The 15,096-nt window shown below is 38.9% G+C and overlaps 2 protein-coding genes across 2 annotated transcripts; one reads left to right on the top strand and one right to left on the bottom strand.

The window, feature by feature from the left end:
• Positions 1 to 3,051: 3,051 nt before the first annotated feature.
• On the bottom strand, positions 3,052 to 3,505 carry LOC586394 (late histone H2B.L4). The gene has a single exon (XM_786178.3). It carries the CDS (start codon positions 3,443 to 3,445, stop codon positions 3,071 to 3,073), a length of 375 nt encoding a protein of 124 aa, XP_791271.1. The 5' UTR covers positions 3,446 to 3,505; the 3' UTR covers positions 3,052 to 3,070.
• A 6,641-nt stretch (positions 3,506 to 10,146) lies between these two features.
• On the top strand, positions 10,147 to 10,615 carry LOC373352 (histone H2a-beta). Its single transcript, NM_001123507.1, has one exon. The coding sequence runs from the start codon at positions 10,195 to 10,197 to the stop codon at positions 10,570 to 10,572; it is 378 nt and encodes a 125-aa protein (NP_001116979.1). The 5' UTR covers positions 10,147 to 10,194; the 3' UTR covers positions 10,573 to 10,615.
• Positions 10,616 to 15,096: the final 4,481 nt, after the last annotated feature.

Genomic DNA, 15,096 nt, shown 5'->3' with positions numbered 1-15,096 from the left:
AAAAAGAAAATAAAGTGATGCACTAGCTGCCCGGAATTTTTATCTTTCATGTGCATGAGAAAAATACAGTCGAGCACTGTTGCTCGAGTGTCTATAATGTTCCAATACCCATGAGCGGCCGATCGTCGAGGAATCCATAAATTTAGTAGTTGCGTATTTCCGTAGAGAATTTGACGTCAGACGAAATTTAATTTGATTTAATTTGATTTATTTTTCTACTAAAATATAAAGGCACACTGACCTACTAGTAGCTACTTGCTCCCTCTATATAGAAAACTTCCCAAATCGGTGCCTGTTGGTCCCCCATGATGCTCTTTTTTTATGTTAAATGAGAGCTGAGTTAATGAGATTAATTTTAAACCTTATATTTAACATACAAAGTGTCAGTTTGATCGAACGTTTGTCAGGAGTGTATTTTGCAGCAGGATACTTGTCATACTGAGGAGAACCTGTGGTAGATTTTGATTACCATCACTGGACGATGGACCAATATCGATAGTGCGCCATCTGTCTTACAAATAAGGAAATGTTTTATTTCCTTCGCTTGCGAAAAGCTATAGCTACTAAAGATGAGATATACTTGCCATTGCTTGATTCGATGAAGTTCAAGTTTAGTAGAAGTATAGGTCTTCTAATCTGCTATGCTAATTGTCAGATAGCCGCTAGAATAATAGCGCGTTATTCACAATGATTTATTCTTGTGATTTGTAAACTCTTAAGCCCGAATTCAAGGAGGTTAATTTGTCGACAACCCTACGCCTTGGTTTGTCAACAAATCTCCTTTGTGAATTCCGACCTTTATGGAATATGGGTGACAGCGACTACATGTAACAGTCAAGAGACTGTCAGAGGGGTGTTTCACCAACTAAAATTGATTTCGATTTTTAGGCCCTTAAAATTTGGTCCGATCAATTTTAAAAGGCAAGTCCACTCCAAAAATAACTTACTTTCAATAGAAGCAGAAAAATCAGACAAACCAAGGGAAACCAATCAAAAAAAGTTTGAGCAAAATCGGATAACTAATAAGAAAGTTAAGAATATTTGAAAAAGTATGTAAAACTATGGAACAATGAGAATCAGTACACAAATTGCCAATTTGGTTATCAGTTTGTGACGTCATGTCCTCACAACTTATCAATTGCTTTATATAGTTTAATCCCAGTAATTCCCTTTTTATCCCCCAAAACTTGATTTCCGCATGCCTTTGCCCAGGTTATATGATTTGTATCATATTGCGTGCATGACATTTCCCAAAAACTTTTATGAATTTTGAAGAATTTATACTACTTTCTGACTATTTGATCTCATAATTATTGATTTTTATATAAATAGTTTATCAAAATTCAATTTTTCATGATTTAACTGGACAAAAATAACTCTTTATTTATGCAAAAAACAACAACATATTACTAACAATTTAACTTAGATGCTGGTGTGAAGAAATAAGATTCTTAGGGTGAAAACAGGGAATTTATATTATCAATATAAAGAAAATAATTAGTGGATAGTGAGGACAATACGTCACAGACTCATGAGTGAGTTGCCAATTTGTGTAGCGATTTTCAAAGTTTTTCATGTCATTAAAAATTCATAACTTTCTTATTAGTTTCCCGATTTTGCTCAAACTTTTTTTGACTGGTTTGTCTGATTTTCTGGTTCTATTGAAAGTAAGTTATTTTTAGAGTGGACTTGGGCTTTAAAGGTTTGATGAAACACCCCCCCCCCCCCCCCCCCCGGCCCAGCCCCTGGTCTGATGAAGTCAAGTTGAGTATAGATCTACTGTGCAATATAGGAAAGATCAGTTAGCGGCTTAAACAGGGATATGAGAGTTAAAACACCTCCCTGGCTTAAACTTACAGCGCGTTTTGACAATGATTTAGGTTTCTTATGAATATTGTAAACTCTTTATGGTTGACAAATAAAATTTCATATTTTTTTTTAAATCGCGATTGGGAAGTGTAAGGCATAAGAACTGACATGACTGATGTTTTAGAATAGTAAAAAGAAAACAACATCTAAATTTCCATGCAGATCATTTGAACTACACACATAATTTAGTTTTAAAGGTAATTTCTACTATGATATTTACCAATCTGAAAAACAAAGAATGTGAAGATTCACTATGGACCTACTAGTACTATTTGCACTCAATCTTATTTATGACGACAGAAAGGAAACGCGTATAATTCGAAGAGGATTGTGGCGTCATAAAGGCTTCTCACTAACTTTGCGCGCTTTATGCTTTGTTTATTAACCTGATATGACGTCATAAAAAAGGACGCGTTACGCCTTGTTTTGTTTTTGTAAATCTTATTGTGACGTCATAAAGGGCTTTTGCATCCTTGGTTTTTGCCACAACAATCAAGGCAATCGGGGGAATTCTATTCGAGGTACAGGATTTCGACCCCCTGGGCTTGGGGTAAGTTTCTATCTTGGCGAATTAAAAAGACAGAAGAAAAAAAAATGTCCTCCGGTATTTACTTGTCTCTGTTTGTATTATTTCCTTATTTCTCTGTATACAATTTCTTATTTTTCGATGTCCTATCACCTTGATTACTCATACCGTAGCCCCCCCCTCGATAATCCAGATATATGTCACTCGTCATTCCCCTGAAAAATTCGCGTTTCTTTGTAAATAATTTAGTCTATTCATTTTTTCATAATTTTCGTTCACAGGGCACAAGGACATACGATATAAAGCAGTTTCATTGTTATCATCATAGAAAGGCGAAATGATTGAGATTTAAAAAGGAAAAAGTTCGATAAGCTTTTCATTTCAAACAACTTTTCGGTATATAGACTCTAGACCCTCTTTCAATGTGAAAATCATTTCATTATATTGACAAAACAGAAGAGCAAAATATATGCATCTTTCTTGAATATATGGTGGCTCTGACAAAAAAGTTCTTTTCATTTCAAACAAGTTTTCGGTATATAGACCAACTTTCAGTGTGAAAATCATTTCATCAATATTACAGGTCGAAGAAGAGCAAAATATATATGTATCTTTCTTGAATATATGGTGGCTCTGAAAAGAGCCGTTTTAGTAAATATGGCGTTGATAACCAATTTACTTGGAGGTGGTGTACTTGGTGACAGCCTTGGTGCCCTCAGAGACGGCGTGCTTGGCGAGTTCTCCGGGGAGGAGGAGTCTGACAGCGGTCTGGACCTCACGGCTGCTGATGGTGGACTTCTTGTTGTATTGGGCAAGACGGGAAGCCTCACCGGCAATGCGCTCGAAGACATCGTTGACGAAGCTGTTCATGATGGACATGGCACGGCTGGAGATACCAGTATCGGGATGAACCTGCTTCAGAACTTTGTAGATGTAGATTCCGTAGCTTTCCTTTCGGCGCTTCCTCCTCTTCTTTCCGTCAGTTGCACGGCTGGCCTTTGCCTTACCGGCCTTCTTCGCTCCTTTTCCGCTAACTGCTTTGGCAGGCATGATGATAGTGTGTGTCTAATCGTGATGAGAAGATAAACTGATTGGGCTACGAGTTTGCAGAGCTATTTATCTGAAAAGCTTCGATCCGCTGGCGCCCGCACGCCCCGCACGCACTGGTATCAGATTACGGTGCGATCCCCACAGCGCCGTTGAAAGGCGGTATATGCAAATAAGCCGTTTGTAAGCATAAAGACCGGATTGGCAGTGCAGTAAGGAAAAGGCGGAAACAAATTATTATGGCCTTACTAGCCATCCAGCCATGACCATTACCTATGAATGGACTCCTATTCACAGACTTATACCAGGGACATGCTATCTGACCAAACCAATCTCCTCTCGCCGACTTGTGTCATTTTCGACGCGTATGAAAAAAACCATAGAACTACCACCTTTGGAAAAACTAACATATTATTTCTTGGTCGAATTCACTAAACAAAATTCTTTGCGATTTTTTTTTCTTCATTTAGCGTCCTTGCAGAAAATCTTCAGTGTCCAGAATGTTTAATGAAACATTTCATTGATTGAAGGCCTCAATGTTGCCCATATATTTGGAATAAGTTTTTCTTATATACCTCGTTTCATGAAATGACTATGATAACGTTATTTTTGACATTGTAACACATAAAATAACACATTTATTTTTAGGCCCATTTTTAAATTTAATATTTCCAAGAAGATAACTTTTTGGCTTTTGGTCGAGAAAAAAAGGACTCGGAGAACCTCGGACCCGTTATTAGGTCAAGCATTGATTTGTGGCCTCCGTGTAAAATCGATAACAATCCTCTTCAATTGAAAAAAATCAATCTGTTTGGCCTTTGGAGATCGGATCTGATTTTGCTCCTTTAGAAACAGTTCTCTTTTGCATTGGGAACTCCCTGCAAACTCCCAAAACATAATTCTTGAGATATTCCGATGGGTTGAAGGAGAAATAGACCAAAGACTTCAGCACACTTTAGGTTTTATTTCATTTTTAATTTTACCCATGTATGCAGACCGAACTGTATACATGGTGATTGGTATAAAGTTTGGTTATCTTTTTTCTTTTTTGATGGAAATTATGAATAAAGTGCCTTTATTCATTATTCAGCGCTGTACCTATACCTTTTTTCCAGATCTTTGCGGAGTATACCATTTTAGTATTAGTGCCCGTATTTAAAAAAAAAGTGCCAATCTACATGCTCATATATTTCCATCGATATACATTGATGTTGGGGTCGTCTTAACCATTTGATTTGGTGGTGGCCCATGCCTTTTCATTTAAATTACTACAAATTAAAAGTCACTCAAATATTTGGAAAGTCACATTCACGGAAAGTTGAAGACATGTTTAGGCCATTAATTGAGCTTTAATTGTAATTGTGATTGATAAGGTGCATTGATAAATATTATAATTCACAGCTAAAAGCTGACACCGTTTTGAATTTACATGTACATGCAAATAGTACAATGTAAAATAGGCAAATACGAAATAATACATTCAGTAATTCAATTGATATGGTAAAAGGAATCAACAGAAAAAGAAGAAAAGAAAGAAGAAAAAGAAGGAGCAAAAACAAAGAAAAAAATAGTGAAAAATGAAAGAAAGAAGTAGAAAATATAGTTGAAAGTATTAAATAAGGGTTTAAAATTGATGTTTAATACCACTAATGAAATGCAGTAGACAATTAGAATTCCAAAATAAATGAAACTGTCTCTGACTAGACGTATAACATTCGATTAATGCAGTATAGCCTAATAAATATATATTGTCAATAAAACATAATTTCAAATATTTCAAATAGCGCCTAATTCCATATAGCTGCGACCATAAAAATCTCAGAATATGCAATTTTGATATATAAATTCAAAACGGGAATAGCAAATTGGTCGATTGTATTCAAGAAACATTGTTTTAAAGCTAAAGTTATATCAGTCTTGAAAGGGAGCTATATATACAACATAAAGAGGATATTGTAAAATCGCATGCTCCAATATTGTACTTAATAACACATATCTTTAATTTGAACCAAATTTATCACCCCATACCAAAACTTTGTATTACCTTTAACAGGATTTATATTTATATAATGTATAGAAACTGTATAGGCCTACACATTGCTAAAAATAATGGCTCTATGTAGACTATGTTAGTATTTCAGATTAATATGTTATTAAAAACATGGCAGACTGTATAAGACAAAAGTTAAGAAGTGCATACAAAAGTTTATATTTGAAGGTTAAACAATAAGACTTCAGTTTAAAAAACTAAAACGGTTTTCTTGGCAAGGTGATAGATATTCATTAGAAATTTTGAGATTGATATAATACAAAAGTGTGTTTGCCAAAATGGCCAAATAAATAAAATATCAAAACAAAACAACAATCAAAACTCTAAACAGAACGCTGCGTTCAATTAAACAAATGTCCCCGCTCCTTTTCTTTCCTTTTTGAAGAATACCAGGAGTTTAGCCGATCTTACTTTTGATTTAGGCGGGATTTAGGCTCCTCACATTTAAATTATTTTTATATCATATTGGTATTATTGGATATCATATCTTCCTTCGATTTCAAAACAAACACCGCACGTCATATACTATAGATTCAAAATAAATAAAATCTTAGTCGCTTTTTGATCATGTTGATGTAAATGTGGACAAATAAACTTTAAATTTTAAGCATATACTACGCCCCAATTTAAAAATCAAACCCGACTATAAAAAATTGTGAAAAGGTTACAGAAGCAGGTAAAGTGACAACGGTGCCAGGTAAAAAAAATGCCAGAGCTAAAAATGTCCGGTGACTTTTGAGATGATAAAAAAACAGTACTAAACATGTGCATTCAGAAATTCAGTAATTTTCATTTTTACTGCCTTTTGATATCTTTACTTCTGGCTCTGTTACCTCTGCTTTATACCCAGGCTGCCTTTTTTCGCCTCTGGCATTTCTGGTAAAACTGGTAAAAATTCAGTAATATAACATTTCAAAAGAAACTACTCTTGGCGGGGCTCTTGGCTTATTAATCTTCAGAAATGATCGTACATGAAATTTAATAAAATAATGTAGAACTAGAAGATAGACATACATGTTTTGCTTATATATGTTGTTTATTGTAATACAAATGGGAAACAAATTTTATTTTTACTTCTGGCCTTCTGGCACTGTTACCTCTGACATAATACATCTGCCATATTTACCTCTGGCTCTGCATGGCTCTGCCCAGGGGCGGCGATTTCTTTTCATGACCGGGGGGGGGGGACGAAATGCGAGGTATTTTTTAATGGAGAGGGGGGGGGGGGCAGAAAAAAAATCCGCGTCACCATCACTCTTAGATTACAGGCCCCACTGTTTTTTTTATTTCAAGGTAGGGGGGAGGGGGGCTAAAGTATTTACGATCAGGTAGAGCGTAGCGTAATTGGCGTGGGCTCTAGGGGCAAAACCCAGGCGGGGGTCAAGGGCGGAGCCCCCGGAAGCTCAGGGGTTTTGGAATTTAATAACGTTCAGATAAGCATATTTTTGACACCTTATTAGTGAAACCGGCAGGTCACTAATTATTGGTGTGGGGTTCAAGGGGCTGAGCCTCATGAAGCTCAGGGGTTTAAGGCATTTAATCACGGTCACATGAGTATTCAGGGGCAACCCTTGGGACCTTGGTGGGGGCCAGAGCCGCCGGAAGCTGGGGGTTTTGGGCAGTTAATTACAGTCAGATGAACATATTTTGATACCTTATTTGTGACACTGGAAGGACACTAATTGGCTTGGGGTCCAGGGGGCGGAGCCCACAAAATCTCAGGGGTTTAGGCATTAAATTACGGTCAGATGAGCATCCAGGGGCCCGTCATATGGCCCCTGGAGGGGTCCAGGTGGCAAAGCCTCCGCAAGCTTAGATGTTTTAGGCCTTTAATTAAGGTCGGATGAGCATTTATTTTGATTCCTTATGTGTGACTGGCAGGCGACTATTCTTCCTTTCTATTTATCTTAAACATACTTTTTCCAAAAAAAGTGGTGGGGGGGGGGGGCTCGAGCCCCCGAGCCCCGCCGTTCCATGGGCCCCTGACATGTAGGCTTCTTAATAAGCATAATATGTTTTGCCTCACAAAAGTGAGGAAAAATCACGAAACATAATGTCATTTCAGCAACATTTTGTAAATCACGGGTATCGAATTAGAAATAAATCACGTTTGAGTTTGAATGGGGGGAGGCAAACGCCCCCCCCCCCCATCAGTACACGCTAGTGTGTATCACGGTGATACCCAACGGAATACAGATTTTCTACAATATTTACTTGTACATTCTAAAGGATATGCGACGGAGCGTAGCGACCGAGCTAGAAGATTTTTGCATTTTTATTAGTCTAAACGCTTCACTCTTGGGCCCTCCATAGCCTAAAAGTGTGTTGCAGTCTTTAGTCAGTATTTGCTAAAAAATTTCTTTTTGCACTTTTTCAATTTTCAGGGGGGGGGACGATCCCCCCCCCTAAAAATATTGAGGGGGGACGTGTCCCCTCGCCCCCCCCCCCCGGATCGCCGCCCCTGGCTCTGCCAATTCAACATCTGCCTTTTTTACGTCTGGCATTTCGGGTAAAATTGGTAAATATTCAGCAATACATTCCAAAAGCAATGGTAGTACTTTTGGCTCACTAATTTTTCAGTAATGATCGTAGTTTACATGAAAATAGTAGATAGGCTATACAATATCATGTTTTGCCTATGTTGTTTACATTGTAATACAAATGGGAAACAAATAACTATAGGCTACCTCTATTGCTATTATTACGTCCGCCAATAAATTTTCAATCATAAACACTATCCAAATCAGAGGCACGGTCCATTTCAAGTCTTATATTCCTAGCGGCTGGCTCTACTAAAAAGGATCAAGAGGAAAAAAAGATTCGTAAAAATTCAGTAATTATATTTAACATTCCAAAAGCAGTGGGCTTACATTGTACTTTTGGCCACGGGGCAGATCCAGCCGGCGCCAAGGGAGGGGCCCAATTCTTGAGAAATATAATTGAGAAATATAATAAGCGGGAGGGGGGGGGGGGGCATCAGAGGAGCACTATTTTTTTTTTTTTTTTGCTAAACGAGGAGGGAGGAGGGAAAGTGCCCACTATTTTTTTTACTCATCACCCACCCCTTCCCCTTGAGCACAGCTAGGGAGGGGGCCCGTCATTTTGTTTGTTTGAATTTTTAAACGAAAAAAGGTAAAAATTAACGGGGGGGGGGGGGTGGTGACCATTTTTTGTTTGCCTTAACGAGGAGTGAGGAGGGAAAGTGCCCACTATTTTGTTTTACTCAACACCCCCCCCCCCCCTGAGCACAGGGAAGGGGGCTCGTCTTGTTTTTTATAAACATAAAGAAGGTAAAATCACCTGTTTTTGCCAGGGAAGAGGTCCGCCCCCCTCTGGATCTGCCACTGCTTTTGGCTCATTAATTCTTCAGTAGGCCTAAGGCCAAACCCCCAAAAATGACCGCCCGCTCGTATTTAAAAAAATAATAATAATTCAGTTTTGAGGGGATCAATTTCAAACGCCTAAGCGTTTTGCAAGGATCAAAATGCGTCCCGTTGCCAGTTTGGTCTTTTCAGTACGCAATTCTGTATTTATATTTTTCAATGTCAAAGTTCATTCAAATCAGGTTCTGAGCATTCTTAAACTCATTTTAAAAGGTGCTGTATTTTAAAGCCAAATATACTTTCTGTTTTGGTCTTGATATGTACATTGTAATAAAAGATGATATCTAACTAGTCCTTTACCAGCCCTATTGACTCCGTTTGTTTAAATGCTCGATATCCCAATGATTTATTATTACTTGGGGGGGGGGGGGGAGGGGGGGGGGGGGGCTAATAATGATCATACATGCAAGTTGCTAAAATATGTAGTAGATAAACATACAATATCATGTCTGATTTTGCCTCTGTTGTGTATCCTTAGAGACAGAAATAACGTGGGACATTTGGAGAAGCTAGGCGGTCCATGAACCGTCGATTATATCAGAGAAATATCAGGATAATTGGTCTAATAAGGCCTACATTGCCTTACAAATGGGAGATAAATTGAATGTAACAATGACAATAAAACTCGAATCTTGAATGTATAAGTTTCGCAATTGTAATATTTATGCTGCTTTGCTGCTTAATTATCCTTTATCCAAAGTTTAGGCTTTTAATATAGGATACATTCGCGCCCGGATTCGTGTATGAAAGAACAATACTGGTATTAACACTTCAGTGATTTCAGTTCAAAATTATGGTAGTAAGAGTAAGATGGAGGAGAAAAGTTGTACTATGAACTAAACGCCTTTTCGATAGACCCGCCTCAGTCGAACTTGCCGCTGTGTACACCCTGCTAGGCAACGTAAATCATCTCTGATTTGGGGGCAAAAATCATGTTCACATTCAATGTTTAATTGGTGCACATTTCACTTTACAACCACTGTACACATATAGGTATACCATCGTTTACGGCATAACCATGACAAAGCGTGCTGCTCACATTTTTGTGAATGAATCTGTAGTAGCCGCGCAGATTGAAAATTTGGCGGTATATGCAAAGTATATGCAAAGTATATGCACAAATTACAGAGTGCCGTCGAGCCACGGAGCGGTTCGCTCCCATTGGACAGCAAACAACACCCCGCGCCTTCATTGGCTAACCGAACTTCGCACAGCGCAGGGAGTGGATCCTCGCGATACGTATAAATTTGTTGACGAACGCTGAAAGTTTCACAGTTCTCTTTTCTCTCTCGAATCGATAACCCCACTAAACAATCATCATGTCTGGACGTGGTAAGGGCGCTAAGGCTAAGGGAAAGGCAAAGAGCCGATCATCCCGTGCAGGACTTCAGTTCCCCGTCGGTCGTGTTCACCGATTCCTCCGAAAGGGAAACTACGCCAACCGTGTTGGTGCTGGAGCCCCAGTCTACTTGGCTGCCGTGCTCGAGTACTTGGCAGCTGAGATCCTCGAGTTGGCTGGCAATGCCGCTCGCGACAACAAGAAGACGAGGATCATCCCCCGTCACTTGCAGCTGGCCATCAGGAACGACGAGGAGTTGAACAAGCTTCTTGGCGGAGTCACCATTGCCCAGGGTGGTGTCCTCCCCAACATCCAGGCTGTCCTTCTGCCCAAGAAGACCTCCAAGTCCTCCAAGTAAAGAGTTATCTCTTTGCTGGTTTAAATCCAACGGCTCTTTTCAGAGCCACCACAACTTCAAGAAAGAACCAATTGTTACTCCTTACTCACAACTTACTGTAATGTTTCCATTTAATTATAAACATGACGAATTCGACAAAGAAATGAAATGAAAGTTTACTGGCCCAGTAAAATGGTAGACCTACAGTACTGAAGTAGATCTAGGCCTAGATCTAGATAAATAAATAATCCAAATATTGTAGACCCTAGCTGGTAACCATTTTATTAGTCCCGTTTTTTCTTGGTAGAGGGGTCTAGGCCTAACTTTGTTAGATCTAACCCTACTGGCTAAGTAAAACACGTTTTGCTTACATACGTCGGCTAGACTAGGTAAATGAGGTAAATGACTTGAGGTAAATGACCTCAAAATTGAACTAGATCTAGACTTCCAAGTTCAAGTTCTAGAGACCTAGGTCCAGTTTACAGAAAGAAATTTATGACATCTACGAATTTACAAAAAGTAGATCTAGAGTCTAGGTCTAGACTAAACGAAAAAGAAAGTGAGTGTTCTAAACCTGTAAATATTCTCAAAAAGAATGAAACGCCGATTAAATACAAAATAAAATAGATCTACCTAGGGTCTATAGGGTCTTCTAGACCTAGATTGCTTGAAAATGTTGAAGAAAAAAAAAATCCCTTTTTTTTGTTGCCATCGTGCTTTCATAGTTCTTTTTGGGGGTTGGACAACCATTACAGTTTTGGGGGCAATCCTTTTGTGTGTGGCCTTTATAAAATATGAATTCCTCTAGCTGGCTGTAGATTCTATCTAGATCTAGACCTATAAAAATGTTTACAAAAATAAACTTCTTTTGAGAGAAAGGTTTGGCAGGCTAGAACAGGGATGCCAGTTTTCAGGCAAAAGCCTGATTTCAGGCCTAGTTGATTTATTTTCAGGCTATAGTTTAGGCATTTTTATGTACAAAATAGCTCAATCTAATTGATTTTCAGGCCCTTTGGCTGTAATCAATTCTAACTGGCATCCCTGAATAGACAGAAGGGCAAAAGCGCGCGGTGCCAATGTCATTTATTTGGCGGGGATAGGAACTAAAGTAAAGAAATGAGGATTTGCATCTTGCAGTTAAATATACATGTATCTCCGCACCCTGGATACAATTTATCTAGGGTTTGTCACAATAATTATTACCGATACAATTATGCCATAAATGGGTAGCGACTAGCAAACTAATACACGCAAATTCAGGGAATCCTGAAATCCTCGAGTTTATCCTCATTTATTTGGCGGGGATAGGAACTAAAGAAATGAGGATTTGCATCTTGTATAGGCCCTAGTTAAATAATTACATCATACTCCGCACCCTGGATACAATTTATAAAGGGTTTGTCACATTAAACCCTGTCTTATTACCGATACAATTTTGCATTAAATGGGTAGCGACTAGCAAACTAATACACGCAAATTCAGGGAACAAAGTTTTTTTTTTTCTTCATGAAACCATAGACCTGGCATGAAACACACTCTGAAAACCCTGTTGTTCATAGCTCTGTCGGTACGGTGATCGTGAGAGACTGTTTGTGTGTAGAGGGTCTATAGAGCTGTGTCTATGTGTGAGAGAGGCTTAGCGCCATCTCATGGGAAAATTGTCGAAGCTATATGACAACAAAAAAACGTCTAATTGTTTTAATGACATTTTTTCATGAAAACAATATTGGTCAACCTTCCCTTGGCCAGCAAAAGCTAGTAAAATATCTTGTTTCTTCCAATAAAGCATTTCGAATAGCATTTGGTTATTTATATAGACTCCAATAACTCTACAAGTGACTGAGCAAATAAAACTTATCGCTGAGGGCCCCTTCTTTAGAGTTTTTTTCTTCTTCCTTTCTCTCCCCCCCCCCCCTCCTCCCTTTTTGTCTTCTTTCACTAGGTCTGAATGTTGAACGACGAATCTGAGGCATTAGGGTTTGAAAATGCAATTTATCAAACATCTCTTTCATTTTTGAATTGAATTGAATTTATTTCAGTTATTTCATCTAATAATATGTAACTGTTTACAGGGGAGGGGTTCGAATGAGATGCTGGCAAAATGAATCATAAAATTCATATTTGCCCGGAAAGAATTAGTTCTGGTGCCACCGCCCCTCCCCCCCCGTCCGCTGTACTGGAGCAGGAGGAGGGTGTGCTCCTGACGTTTGAGTCGATATACATTTTACAAAGGGCTTATTTTCTTAACCGTCATTCTAAATGTAGCATATGCCTCCGGCACTGTGTATAATTCATCTATTTCACGATGAATCTTTCCAATAAAAATGTTTGAAATAAAATTGTGCAAATCTGAAATCATTTTTACATATTACTACCCAGTGGCGTACCTGGGGTACTCCGTCAGGGGGGGGGGGGGGGGCAAGCGACCGAAACAAACAAAAAAGGCGATGCTAATTTTCACTTCTGGCGAGCGAGCGAGCGAGCAAAAAAAAATCTTTAAGTAACGTTTGGTATATAAACTGGTATTGTTGCAAGTTGGGGGTGGGAACATTCACTTGTTAGCGACGTTAATTTCATTTTTTTGCAAACTAGTGTAGCGAGCAAGAAAAAAATCACTTCTTTTTCAATAATTGCCACTTAAACTTGGTTCAATTGTCCCATGCAGGGCGCGGGAACAATATTGTGTTTAGGGTGATTTTATACCCATTTTAGCTAGCGAGCGAAAATACATCTTTCTCTCAATGAATTGCTATATAAAATTTGTTTCATTGTTGCAGGTAGGGGGCGGGCACAATCGTGTTTAAGGCAATGTCAATCCCATTTTGGCGGGCAGGCAACCCCCTACATTTCTCTTTTTAATGATATTGTAGCAGGTTAGTGGTGGGCAGGGCGTACGCAGGGGGGGGGGGGTGTTTTGGGGGTTCAAACCCCCCCCTTTGGTATTTTAATGTATGTAAACCCCCCTAAAAAAAAAAAAAAACCCCCCCCTTTGGCTTTTTTTTTTTTTTTTTTTTTATTAAAAAAAAAAAAAAAAAAAAAAAAATTATACCCACGGCTAACCTAAATAAGGTGACCTTACCCCCCCCCCCATACGTGAAAAAATGTCAAATTTTGAAATTTTGAGACCAAAAAAAAAAAAAAAAAGTGTCCGCTTACCCCCCCCCCCCCCCCCCCCCCCCCCCCCCCCCCCCCCCCCCCCCCCCCCCCCCCCACTGAGCGACTTTTCTGCCGGCTGAGTCGTTGCGATTTTTTTTGGCCTCCAAAAAAAAAAAAAAAGTGTCCGCTTACCCCCCCGTTTTGTTTCCAAAGCAATGTCTATTCATTTTATTCGCGAGCGAGTGTAGCGAGCGAGAAAATGAATTAGTCTCTTTTAGTAACATTTGGTACATAATTTGTGTGTTATTGTTGCCATGGTTGCAGGTCGGGGCCCGTCGGGGCAGGCACAATTGTATTGTAGGCAATACTAATCCTTTTCTTTTTTCAGGGGGACGAGGAAGTGAAAACATTTAATACAAAATAGGCTAGCAAGCAGTTCGCGCCAGCGAAGAGTTTCAAATTTGTTATATCACTTATATTTTCCTATTTTCATTTGTTTTAATTTTTCAGGGCCGTATGCGGAATATTTTTCTGGTGGGGGAGGGGGAAAGATGCGTTAAAAGTTTTCGAAGAATCTCAAAAGCAAAAGGAGTGAAGGGAGTTCGAGCGACCGAACTGTTCATGAGGGTACTTTTGCATTTTCAAAAGTAGAATTGAAGGATTTGGTATAGGCCTACACTACATTTTCAGGAAAAAAACTGTACGATTTCAAAATATCTGGGGTCAACTGCCCCCCCCCTGGTGCTTACGGCCATGTTCTTAATTTTTTTCTTCCCATTTTTATTCCTTTCCTTTTCTTTTCCCTTTTTCTTCCTTTTCTCTTCTTCTTCCTTTTTTCTTTCCTTTTTTTTTCCTTTTTTCTCTTTCTTTCCTTTTTTCTTTCCTTTTCTTTTTTTCTTTTTCTTTCATTTCCCTTTCTTTTCTTTTCCTTACCCTTTTTCTTTTTCCCCTGGAGCCCGTCAGGGGGGGCACTCTGCCCCCCCTGCCCCCCCCCCCCCCATAGGTACGCCAGTGTTACTACCAGAGATTTGTGGACTGTAAGTGCACCCAGGTGGTGCATGCACTCATTCGGGGACTACCCTTGTAGTGCGCTCTTTACCTCTTTACCCAAAGACGTTTAAATATACCCTTCAAAAATCCGGCCCCTAAAGAATCTCTGGCAATTCGTCCCGAGTTTTTTTCCGTCATAAACATCGACCTTCTTCAGTTTTCTTAATAGGATGTACTTAATGTAGGTACAACTACATAAGATAAGATAAAATAAGATGAGATATTTATTCGTCATTCTTTCAAATAACACATAGAGCATAGCCTTAGATCATTACACATTTACAATGCAAAACAGCAAATTATGGCAATGATAAAAAAACAAAGTTAAAGGTAAAGACCAGTTATGGTCATGCGATTGCATTGTGAAAGAAACGTTGTGGAATCGACCAGAAAAGGTTG

This window comes from Strongylocentrotus purpuratus, unplaced genomic scaffold (genome assembly GCF_000002235.5).
Source record: "Strongylocentrotus purpuratus isolate Spur 01 unplaced genomic scaffold, Spur_5.0 spur5_scaffold_5, whole genome shotgun sequence".
Classification (NCBI taxonomy): Eukaryota; Metazoa; Echinodermata; class Echinoidea; order Camarodonta; family Strongylocentrotidae; genus Strongylocentrotus; species Strongylocentrotus purpuratus.
This window is presented reverse-complemented; position numbering and strand designations above follow the sequence as displayed.

Bases quoted from the DNA above. Each gene is read 5' to 3' on its own strand.
- LOC586394 (XM_786178.3), bottom strand. From the start codon at position 3,445: ATGCCTGCCAAAGCAGTTAGCGGAAAAGGAGCGAAGAAGGCCGGTAAG.
- LOC373352 (NM_001123507.1), top strand. From the start codon at position 10,195: ATGTCTGGACGTGGTAAGGGCGCTAAGGCTAAGGGAAAGGCAAAGAGC.